The 13,371-nt window shown below is 35.3% G+C and overlaps 1 protein-coding gene across 1 annotated transcript; it reads left to right on the plus strand.

Moving 5' to 3' along the window:
• The first annotated feature begins 4,678 nt into the window (after positions 1-4,678).
• On the plus strand, positions 4,679-11,836 carry LOC127638093 (zinc finger protein-like 1). Its single transcript, XM_052119441.1, has 8 exons — positions 4,679-4,810; positions 5,085-5,201; positions 5,312-5,423; positions 5,578-5,771; positions 6,968-7,046; positions 7,297-7,467; positions 7,705-7,828; positions 9,652-11,836. Exons 2-8 carry the CDS (start codon positions 5,100-5,102, stop codon positions 9,836-9,838), a joined length of 969 nt encoding a protein of 322 aa, XP_051975401.1. The 5' UTR covers positions 4,679-4,810; positions 5,085-5,099; the 3' UTR covers positions 9,839-11,836.
• The last annotated feature ends 1,535 nt before the right edge of the window (positions 11,837-13,371 follow it).

Here is a 13,371-nt window from a genome sequence, read left to right on the forward strand (position 1 = left end):
CAAAAAGCAATCAAAACTGTTAAGATTTGTAACCGCCTTAACATTTACATTTATGCATTTGGCAGACACTTTTATCCAAAGCGACTTACAGTGCACTTATTACAGGGACAATCCCCCAGAGCAACCTGGAGTTAAGTGCCTTGCTCAAGGACACATTGGTGGTGGCTGTGGGGATCGAACCAACAACCTTCTGATTAACAGTTATGTGCTTTAGCCCACTACACCACCACCACTCAGCATACTAAATTTAGTATGATTTATAAGCTGTTTTCCCCATGAGAGAAAATGTCCCCACAAGGTCAAACATTTTGGGTTTCACTATCATTATGGGGACATTTGGTCCCTACAAAGTAATAAATAAATGCTTACACTCACACACACACACACACACACACACACACACACACACACACACACACACGTTGTGTTTCCATGTTTTATGGGGACTTTCCATAGACATAATGGTTTTTATACTGTACAAACTTTATATTCTATCCCCTAAACCTAACCCTACCCCTAAACCTAACCCTCACAGAAAACATTCTGCATTTTTACATTTTCAAATAACATAATTTAGTATGATTTATAAGCTGTTTTCCTCATGAGGACCGACAAAATGTCCCCACAAGGTCAAAAATTTCGGGTTTTAGTATCCTTATGGGGACATTTAGTCCCCACAAAGTGATAAATACACGCTCACACACACACACACACACACACACACACACACACACACACACACACACACACACACACACACACACAGGATGAAATTTGATAAAATATGTAATGATTAACTGAATAAATTAAACATAGTGGAGGATATAGATATATGCAATAATAAATTAAGGTTGTCCCATGGTGGAGTCAGGAATGTCCTGAAACTATAAAACAGAGAAATGAAGGTTTTAGGGTTCTGAGAATGACTTTAATCCATGAATCCCTCCTTAACTATCACATGAAATGAGCACAGGTGAGGAGAATTGTCAAGCAGGCTAAAAGGAAATACTGGCAAGCATTTTGCAGCTGGGAGATGTATGGAATGTGTTAAAGAAGATGCCTGGAGTATATCGAGCCAACAGAGGAAGAAAAAGCAGAGCTGTTTGTTTTAAAAAAAGCACATAGTACTGAAAATCTAGATGACAAATACAAGAAAAGGAGAAAGGAAATTTTGCAACAGAGTAAAGACATATTTGGGCCATTCTACAGAATTTGTTCAAAGTCAGAGTTGGAAACATCTTGAAAAACATTGTCTTTTTCCACACATTTTTTATGTATGCAAATTCTATAATATCCAAGGTACACATTTCTAGTAATTGTGCAGTTAATTCTCATATTGTATTTTCAGAAAGTTTTGGAATATTTTTCCTCTCCCCAAATTTGTCACGACCGAAACACAATAATATATAATTTAATAAGAAGGGTTATCTATTAAGATTTTGTTAACATATACCTTGTAAATATATGTTTTGCTATTTTATTAAAAAGTTTTCACAGGTAAATCAATAACAATTACAATTTAACAACATTTCAAGTGTAATTTGATTGTAGAGATTTGTTGTATTTTGAATAAAATCTTTCTTTGTAAAAGGCATAAAGTTGATCTTACTGATTTCAAAGTTAAGGATTCATTAGTTTGAATATACATTGAACCAAACACTATCATAACATCTTAGTTGATAATTCAATCTACTTTATTTTTGACAAAATATCTCATGTTTCGTTCTTGACTGCACATTTTCGGTAGTGACAGTGATGTTTTGATAGTGACCACAATATATAGTTTGCCATGGCTAAATTAGACTGTCAAAATGTTATGTTAATAAAAATAAATATGTTCCACATATGCAGCCAGCACATATAGCAGACGGACATCTGACAGTAAATATCTGAAAGGAACAAGCTGTTTGGTAGCGACGTTCCTTAAAGTTACACACAGATTTTCAGACTTTTCAACACATTTACCTCAAAATGATAGGAACTATCTACTCACCATGTAGCTATGAGAGAGAGGGACACGGGGAATATTCCCTGATAAAAAATGATCAGTCTCAGTCAATTGACTAAAACATGCACTGTTTCGGTAGTGACATGAAAATGCGGGTTCTGGACAGCCACCTCCCAATTGAAAGTACCCTATAAATGATGATTTTATATATATTAAGCTTACTGATATTTTAAATATTGTGGGTTTCAATAGATAAGAGAAGGATCTTAGTAAACATCTAAGATTTGAATACTTAAATGCTTTATAAATGTATTGGTTTGTTTGTGGGACAGCAGTTTGCAGCAATTCTGTAGAATGGCCCCAGAAACCTAATGGACAGACAGATTTAGATGCTAAATTTGAGATGTTTGAATTTTTTTAAAAAGAGTACTAACTCATGTTGGCTATACAGCCCCGGAAAAAGTTAGATTGTGTTACATTATGTTAAAAAATGCAGATGAAGTGCTGCTTAAAGCAGTATTGGATCTATTTAATAAGCAGTGGGTGGAAGGTAGATTGCCATGGGAATGGAAATAGGCTGCAATAATTCCCATAGCTAAACCAGGAAAAGAACCATCAATAGAAGGCAACTATAGACCTATTGCCCTTACGTCTAACCAATGTAAATTAATGGAAAGATAGCACTGATAGCAGTGTATTTTGACATAGAAAAGGCATATAATATGACGTGGAACGAGGGATTATTATTCAAGTTACAGAAAATTAGAATTGGAGGAAGACTGGGTTCAATTCAAGTGAAGGTGGGAGATATACTATCAAATATGGTCAATGTAGAGAATGGTACACCTCAAGGAAGTGTTATCAGTCCCTTATTATTTAATATTATGATTAATGATATATTTGAAGACGTTAATCCAGACATCTACACATCATTATATGCAAATGATGGAGTATTGTGGAAAAGTGGACGAAATGTTACATTCGTTACTCAGAAAGTTCAAAAAGCTATAGGGAACATTGAACGACGGTCATTAGAATGGAGTTTCAAATTTTCTATATCCAAATCTTGTTGTCAGTTCTTCACCAGGAAAAAGATAAGATCAAATATACAGTTACTTATGTATAGACAACCTCTGGAAAGAGTGACAAAGTTTTTGGATTATGGATGGACTGTAAAATGACATGGAAGATCCATATAGAATATATAAAAAGATGTGTAACAGCGTACTTAACTTCTCAATGAGGTGTGTAGCAGGACAGGATTGGGGTGCAGACAAACAGTCGCTGATGGGAATAAACTATGCACTTCTTCACTCCATAGTAGACTATGGATGTATAGTGTATGAGTCTGCATCCCAATCGTTGTCCAAGAAATTGGATGTTATACAAGCTAGAGCATTACGATGCATTATAGGAGCTGCTAATATAACACCAGTAGCAGCAATGTAAATTTACGGCGTCAAAAACTATCTATGGCATATTGGATAAATCTAAAGGGCCACAATAAGGAACCTTTAGCAAGGAAAGTATTAGAAGAAAGTTGGGAGATAAAACATTCAAATGGATCAGGATTTGCATGGAAAGCTAAGGAGTGGGCAAAAGAAATGAAACTGGTGCAATATCTCCAGTACCCCCTTGGTTAATTAGTGAACCACAAATTGACTTTGCACTATGACATGTTACATCGACTAAGGCATATGGGAGTTTTAGTACACTTTCTGTGGATTCCAGCACACGTTGGGATACAAGGAAATGAAAAAGCAAACAAAATGGCTAAAGAAGCACTTAATTTGGATAATATTAACTTGACAGTCAATTTAAGTAGGGTAGAAGGAAAGTGTCTGATTCAACAAGCATGTTGTAATAAATGGCAGAAGTACTGGGACACATGTGAGAAAGGCAGACATTTCCATAAAATACAAAGTAATATAAAAGAAATATATTATATTTACAAGATTAAAAATGGGTCACGCTAAACTTAAAGCAACACTTCACACATGGGCAAACACAACAAATGTTTATTTAATATGTGTTAGGATATGGAAACTGTAGAACATGTTTGATTAAATGTACTAAGTATGAACAGGAAATAATCAAACTTATTAGAGAATTAGAAGCTTCTGGAAGCATAGAATTCATTATATTTAGATGGTTTGCACCTTTTTAGTTGGTTTGCAACCCGCCAGTAAATCCACAAAAGAATAAGAGGATGTACTTTTTTTATAATTTTGTTTTTTATTGATGCTCAAAGCAGTACATAAGAAATAACAGTCAACAACAAAATACATACAAAAAAGCTGTACTTTTTTTTTTAAGGTCATCTTTATTGCCAAAAAAAGGATACAAATCACAAGTGACTTATCAAAATATATATAACAATATACAAACATAATATGTACACAAAATACAATAGAGTTTTGCCAGGGGAAGCTTATAGGTCATTATAACGAGAAGGAGGACCATATGTTGACAGTTTTAACCACCTTTTTTGATGTTAGAACCAGAAATCAAATTAATATAGCCTAATGTACAACTTCATGGAGGAAAAGTACAAAATTAGTTTTTTAGTGCTGGATTTAAATTTATGAATGTGTAATTTTGCCAACAGAATTAATAAATGTATAATGAAGTACATCTTTTCTTTACTTTGCCTTCTATAAAAGCAAAATAACACAAAAAACGCTGTACGCAACTGCTGGTGTGACTTGCAGTGACGTCATTGTCATGAGACGGTAGCGGAAGAGACGTGGCAAAAATGCAACTGAGGAAATGCTAACAAAATATTGAGGAAAACATCTGTTGGGCTTGATATTGATATACACATCACTGCGTGTCGATCAGTATTTTCATCGATATCTTCAGGTATTTTGTTTTTGTGATATGATTATTAGATGCCGGAAGTTTGTTTGTAGGCTGGACGTTAACTGACTCTCAGTGCATCAACATAAACAACATACTGTTTTTCCTTACTTTTCCTTACTGAATAAGTGACTTTCACGTTTCGCTGATTTAGATATCAAGCGCCAAGAGCATCTGAGTTTAAAAAATACATTTTAAGTTTACCCTCAAAACAAGTGCTATTTGCTGTACATTAGTTTTATATATGGATTTTGTGTTTATGTATATGGATGTCTAGTTTGACAGGCAGACCATGGGTTTGTGCAAATGCCCCAAGAGGAAGGTAACGAACCTGTTCTGCTTTGAACATCGTGTAAACGTGTGTGAGCATTGCCTTGTGTCCAATCACAATAAGGTTGGTGGTCTCTTATATTTTTTAAGTTTCATTACTGGTAAGATCAGATAATAGGTCTTTATTTGCTATGTATCTGGAAAAATAATAGTATTTTGTTTTTGTTTGCACAGTGTATTGTGCAGTCATACCTACAGTGGCTACAGGACAGCGATTACAACCCCAACTGCAGCCTGTGTAGTCAACCCTTAAATTCTCAGGATACTGTGCGACTGGTTTGTTATGGTGAGTAAATGCCTCTGGGAGTTCGCTGTTGTAAAGGAAAAGCAGCTAAGGGACTTCCAATATATGAATGTTTAAATTTGACTTTATTCAATGTCTCATGGGATACATTTGTTTTATAATTTAATAACTGTGGTATGCGTTTAATTTATTTCAGATTTGTTCCACTGGTCATGTTTAAATGAGCTGGCGTCTCGTCAGCCCCTCTACATGGCGCCTGCTGGGTACCAGTGCCCGACATGCCAGGGTCCTGTGTTCCCACCCCCAAACCTGGCCAGTCCTATTGCCGACATGCTGAGAGAACAACTGTCCTCTGTCAACTGGGCGAGAGCAGGACTTGGCCTTCCGCTGGTAAGGAAGAATTGGTCATTTAAATTCACAGTTCACCCAAAAATGAAAATTCTTCCATCATTTATTCACCCTCATGCCATCCCATATGTCTGACTTTCTTTCTTCTGCTGAACACAAATTAAGATTTTTAGAAGAATATTTCAGCTCTGTTGGTCCATACAATGCAAGTGAATGGTGGCCAGAACTTTGAAGCTCCAAAGGCAGCATAAAAGTAATCCATAATACTCCAGTGGTTAAATCCATGTCTTTAGAAGTGATATGATGTGGTGTGGAGAGGTGTGGGTGACAAAAAGATCAACATTTTAGTACTTAATTACTGTAAATCTTCCTCCCTGCCCAGTATCAAAACAAAAGAAGAATGTGGAAGTGAAAGTTAAAGTGGAGATTTATAGTATAAAAGGACATAAATATTGATCTGTTTCTCTCAGACACTTATCATGTCTCTTCTGAAGATATTAATTTAACCACTGGAGTCTTATGAAAGTCATACACATCTGGGATGGCATGGGGGTGAGTAAATGATGACACATTTTCATTATTGGGTGAACTATCCCTTTAATTATTATTTGAAATCAGGACTGTGGGTATGATCTCAAACGGTGCCTAATTCTGTTGTACATTGGCAAAGAGGACTGCTACATATTAGGGCCATATACTGAAGCTAAAAAACAATCTAAATATGTTTCAGGAACTTTATTATTTAAAGGAACCATCATTTTACCCAAACAGCCATTGTTGCCATTTATGTAAGAGCTAAAATGGTAAAGATCTAATTAAATATAAGACAGACATGAGATCAAGGCAATGTTTTCCACACATTTCTCACTAAATGAACACATGGAAGAATTATTTTTATTCATTTATATGTACAGTATGTGTGCCATAACAATAAATAGTAATAGGATTATTTATATAAAATAAATATTTTTTCTAAAACATTTTGATAAATGAGAAATGCCATTCGCCAATTTCCGTGAACATTTTTGAGCAGTCACACAAATGGATCTATTCACTGAAATGGACAGATTGAATGGAGTGACAAAAATGAATCAAATTTACCAACTCTAATGACATTTTTGATGCAACATTTTTAATGAGAAACATCTCTTTCTTAACACTCTCAATGCAAGCAGGTATGCATTTCAGTCATTACTGATTTCGACATAGCAAGAATTAATGATGTCCTTACCATCTAGATTGAGGACCCACCAGAAAGGGAAGAAACCTCATCAACACAAGATGTAACGTGTTACTCCGACTGGAAAACTTTTGAAAGTGAGTTTTCTAATGGTATTTTATCACAATACCTGAAGTAATTTTTGTTTGTCATAATTAAGAAAACAAAAGCATACACTGTAAATGAAAAATGATATGTTTATAATGCCCCAACAGAAAGTTCTGGCCATACTGTCCTAATCTGTGGTTTTATTGCTACTTATTCTCTGGGAAATCCTATTTTATTCCCATCTTACCTACACATACTTTGCCTGAAATAGATATTTAAATGTTTCTGTCTGTGCTCCAGCCCCTGCAGTGGACATGGCGATCTCAGATCCCTCCTCTACCAGTCTACCGCCCCATCAGGATATGGAGCACATCCACCATGTCCACAATAATGGCGAGCTGAGTGTCCAGAATCACTCAGTCATTAATATGAGCACCACCTCCACCACTGACACAATAACTATCAACAAAGGTATCCACCAGCAATAGAGATATTGTTTTATGCATATTCATTATCATTATCTGAATCTCACCTTTTGTAATCCTTATTATATTGGCTTAACCCTACTCTGATGGCAACATGTGTTCGCTTCACCCTTGAATAGATAAGCTGGTGAATCAGATGAGTTTTTCAAGGATTAAAATAAAAGCATTCTTGAAGTATTATCCAATGCACTGTCTTTCAATGTCTTGTGATGTGTCTTCTCAGCTACTTCCCCAAGGAAGGTGTATGACACACGGGATTCTGGAAACACAGCAGTCATGCAGGTTGACTTTGACGATGATAAATACCGCAGACGACCGGCCCTTAGCTGGTTTGCCCAGGTCCTAAAGTGAGTGTCCTTATCTCATTATGTGTCTCAAAACAAGGGCTATTCAGGGTTCCCATGGTCATGGAAATACCTGGTAAAAACTGAATTTGTCCAGGCCTGGAAATCACTTGAAAATGAGTTATATCTTAAAAAGTCATGAAAATGTCTATAGTGAATATAGATATTTCAACTTATACTTTATTTTAAAACATTACATTGGCTAGAAAGTACTCTGTGTGAGTGCGGTCTCTTAATTGTTTTAAAAATCCTTGTCCAGTTATCCAAGCGATTTATTGGTCAAAAGGTGTAGGAACCCTGTTTATTGTACTTGGATGTCTGTTATTACCAAATCCGACCTTCCTCACTTGATTGCCTGATGCAAACAATTATAAAATATGTAGCAAAATAGTTTTACTTTATTAACGTTTAAGTTACACAGCTTAAAATCTGCATAATGCAAATATTAAGGCAAACATCACTACCACCAGTACTATTGTTCATTTCCAAAAGTTAGGGGTTTGTTGGAATCTTTTGTTAAAAACAAAACATGAATGATACCTCAAATCTATTACTTTTCTAAGCTATCAAACATAATCGAGTAGTTCCCCAAAAATGAAAATTCTCACATATACACATCCTAGAAAATTACGATTTATAGAATATCTCAGCTCTGTAGGTCAATACAGTGAATGTATGAAGTAAATGGTGACCAAAACTTTGAAGCTCCAAAAAGCACATAAAGGCTGCATAAAAGTAATCCATAAGACTTCCGTGATTTAATCCATGTCTTCTGAAGTGGTCCAATCCAATTTGGGTGAGAACAAACCAAAATACTAAATTTTTCACACTATAAATCTTGACATCGGCAGTCACCTTGGTGATCATAGTTTCAAGCTCGATTACACTAGTGCTCTGCAGCTGTGTCCTGAAGGTAACACCCCAGCATCCTATGTCTTGTGAGAGTCTCGCTGTTACTAAGATTAGATTTAGTGGTAGGGGTAAGGTAAGGTTCTGGGGTAGGGGTAGGTATATAGGTGGTTACCTGGTGGTCACCTTTTAGACAGAAGAAAGTCATACACATCTGGGATGGCATGAGGTTGAGTAAATTATGAGAGAATTTTAATTTTTTGGTGAACTATTCCTTTAAGATTTTTGCCTGGTGGAGAATAAAACTGCTGCATTTTGCATTGAGAGGTACCCGAGCCATATCAAGGGACCAGTGTCAGAGGGGTGGATAAAATTATAGATTTTTAATTAATCGTGATCTTAATTTCAATGATCTCGATTCCGATTCTTAAATCCCAAGTTATTAAATGTATATATTTGGCTGGTAAATGTTCATATTTCACTCACCAGTAATTTTGTAGTTTAGTGGTGAAGTATTCAGCAGCGAGATCCTTTCACTGCGTGTTGAGAATAAAAGGTGTTCCATGTAATGTGTGTCCAAAGACGAGATCCACGCAACACATGTCATCGAATAATGTCTCTTTTAATATCTTTTCTGTTCTCTACAGTCAGTTGTTGATCAAAAACATAAAAAAAATAAACATTTAATTCTATTCACACATAGCACAGACGAGGTAAAGCTGTTCGAATCTCTCTCGTTAACACACGCTCATTTCCAGACGCTCTTTCCAGAAATGCCGGTTATGTTAAAGAGGCAGTACCGATTTTAGCACGTGTTAAACAAATCTATGTAAATACTTGAAAATAGTTCAAATTATGCAATTAAACTATAGAACATGTAGCAAAATAATATATAATGTATAGATTCTTATTTATTGATTGAATACATGGATTTGTAAATTAAAAAAAAAGCCCAAATCTCGTTTTGTTTCTTACAGGAATCGCACAGGCACTAAGAAAAAGGCCCTTACACTGAAGCAGCGAATCTTCATGCTGTTGTTGGTCGGAGTGATTGGTTTCTTCACACTCATCATCATCATGGCCAAACTGGGGCGAGCCTCTGCTGAGGGAGACCCGAACCTGGATCCCATGATGAATCCCAACATCCGTGTAGGCAACATGTGACCGATCCCCTTCCCATTTAGACTCAGTGTTTGGATTCTGCAGTTTGGCTTTACTGGGAAAACATGAACTGGAAGTTCTGGAGAGAGAAAGTTCCTTAGGATGCTGGAACCAGCGTGAACATGCCTCCCTTTGGACTGTGGGAGGAGAGCGTGACTTACCAGTCTACATGAGAGAAGAGAGATGCCAGAAAGCTAGTGCAAAGGCTGTTATACAACTATTCTCGTTCCTCTTGAGTGAGATGATATAGGCTCTATAGGTGTTTCGTTTCAGTTCTGAAATCCTCTTCTCGAACATTGGGATAGCCGATTTGCAGTGAGTGTGGATGTTTTGCAGTCAATCCTTTAATTCTTCCTTACATGCACAGAATTCATTGGGATCATTCAACGGAAGTGAACAGGAGAAGGAGGGTAATTCCTTCTCTGAGAAAATATGGACATGTGAAGTGACAAAAATGTTAATTTTTAGTTGATTGCGTTTTACTAATGGCAGATTCAGTTACCAGACTTGTGAAAGGTGCTCTACAGATTTTTTTCTTGCGTGCGGATGACTAAAACCGATTTACTAAAGCATTTAGAGAACGGTTGGTTGATTTCTTATTCACTAAATCAAATTACTTTAAGGATATTAATATATGCTAAATGCTTTAGTAGATACAACCCGATAGATGCAGATGCAAACTGTACACAAGATGATTCCAATGGAGAAACAACCAGGTCATATTTTAGTCCAAAATAAAAAGGAATTATATTTTGTTAAATAAAACAGAATCCAGTTTTTTAGAACCACGACAACTGAACAAATTTTCTTCCCAAATTCTCATGAATGTTATGTGAGAAAATCTCATTCTCAGTTGTAATACAATAATGAATATCATACTGTCGAGAGTTTTTATAAAAATTAGCATTAATTAAAAGCAGTACAGCAAATACAACCTTATGTATTTTGTCTATGTACTTTACAGATATAAGACAGATTTTTCACATTAGAGTAGGCTACTGACAGTTTGGGGAGGGAGGACATTTTTTTTCTTTGTATTTTTGGGAAAGTATGACACAGGCAGTTCTTGACTTTTGTTTTTTTTTTTTGAGAAAGGGATTCAATCAGACAGCCTTTATGTACTATAGAAGCATGTACAGTGTGATGTAATCCTTCACATCTGATACCCAAAGCTCAAGTTTATCCAGAGTTACACACTGATATGCGGTTCATCACACTTAGATTTTAGTGTGAACTTTTATTTACCATTAACTTCCTTTACATCACAAGAAAATGGTGATTTATGTTTTTTTCCCCAACTGATATTCCCTATTGGAGTGCAATAATGCAATAGGTCATCTGTTTTTGGCACACTACATGCTTATAGCTTTCTGCTCTGTATAGTTTCTCACCTTGTCGTAATGTACACAATATATACACGATATATAAAATAAGACTCATTCTGACTTTTTTGGTATGAATATCATTTACAATTCAAAGGTTTCACTGTAATAGTTTTCACTGTAATAATCTTTCCCTGGTTGTTGTTGACAGCCAGTAGCACATCTTGAGCTGCCATTGGTGGCAGGTGATGGCAGGAAGTGACCTGTTAACAGGTGAGTAACAGGAGGTGATCTGCTATTGGCAGGTGGCAATATATAATGTGCAGGAGGTGACATGGCAGACCAAAGCCTTGCCAGTGCAGTGAAATTCCGTGGGCACTTTCCCATTTAACTGGGGTGAATAAAGGGCAAATTCTAAATGTATACATTTTGAGGTTATGGATATTTTGAGGCTTTATGCTGCATTTCAATATGCATTTTAATATTTCTTATTTTACTGGAGGGAGTCTGGGTGTAAGGCCATTTGGTGAGGATGTGTGAAATTAATAAATATATTTAAATATGATGTGAATATAACTGAAAACATTGTATTATTATGAAATGAAATATCAGTTATTAAAATTGTGTCTAAAAAACAGTTATTCCTCATAATGTAGTCTTTATTAATTTGTCTTACATGTTCCCTTTAGTCATTAATGCATACAGTATTCCTGAAAATTCTCTTATACATTTTATATATACATTTACCAACACACAAAGCAAAAATAGCAATATAAACTATGTAGGCTATATATATATATATATATATATATATATATATATATATATATATATATATATATATATATATAATATTATTATTATTGCTTAAGTATCAAAAGTGTATTGGGTCATTAGAGACCCTAGGTATGTAATATTGTCTTTTATGATTTTTTAATCATAAAATAATTTTAATATTGTCTACAAATGACTTCTATATTGTGTAGATTTTCTATGGTGCATACATATTATATTCATGCTATTTGCTACTAAAGGTGGCACTTTTGTTTCAGTGATTGGCTTGAATTACATTTCACATTGCAGTTTGATGAAGAAACAACATGGAAGTAAACTATAGCAAGTGTAACACATGAACAGAATGAAAGACTTTTAACATGTTTGCCCAGGCAGTTGACTGTGGTAGATAACCATTTGAGCGTTTATTCAGTTCACTAAAGAAATGACCATCGGCTGGATTTTCAAAGTGAATTTAGTAATGTTTTTCCTCATTTAAAAAGTATTACTTGGAAAAATATGTTTGAAACATATGTATAAAACCATGACAACTCCTGTTAATTCAGCATAAAATAAACATAGCAACAAATCTGCTCGTATGTTTTTCTATCAGTGTGAGACTTCATGAGTTCAGTCATGTTAGTAACCTAAAAGCTCTGTAGTAGCAGCTATCTTCATTTTCCAATCTCCTTTTATAGCTGCCCGCTTGGGTGTAAAATGCGTTATTCACGCACATAGGCTACATAATCCAATGTCCAGGCGTTATAAATGAGTTTAGGTTGTATTCCCATTTATACAAATTTACAAATATATACAATATTTACAGACGTTTACCTTAGGTGATTGTGATGCAATGTGACCTGTGAGTGTGAAGAACGCGTTTTGCACCCACGCCTGGTTACGCATAGGCCTACATCTGTTTAATAAATGAAATAAATGATAGAAGTTGAAATAATTTTGCAAAATCATTACTTTTCATCATCTTTCATGTCGACACGCCCTTTCCAACATCCCAACTCGGAAACTCATGTATCATCTATAATTTTGAATTTCCCACTCATTAATACGACTTCGCGGGGTCCTTCATGTGCTGCGATATATCTGACTCCATTTGAAGGGCACACTAGATGATACATGAGTTTCCGAGTTGGGATTTTGGAAAGGGCTTGCCGACATGAAAGATGATGAAAAGAAAGTCTACATATTAAAAAAAAAATTTGACATACTTTTTTGTGGTTTATTTTTTTTTTAAATGTTGCTAACAGTAAGGTCTAGCTATCCTATCTCTTTAGTATGCGGTGGTTCACGAAATAACAAACTCAATTGTATCTCACAGATACACGTTTCAATTGGGAAGCACATTTAGCGTGTTAAAAGTGCTGATGAATATAATTACATTTGCTTTGCCTGCCCAAAAATTCAAGTCTTATACTGATAGAA

Source organism: Xyrauchen texanus, chromosome 4 (genome assembly GCF_025860055.1).
Source record: "Xyrauchen texanus isolate HMW12.3.18 chromosome 4, RBS_HiC_50CHRs, whole genome shotgun sequence".
Taxonomy (NCBI): domain Eukaryota; kingdom Metazoa; phylum Chordata; class Actinopteri; order Cypriniformes; family Catostomidae; genus Xyrauchen; species Xyrauchen texanus.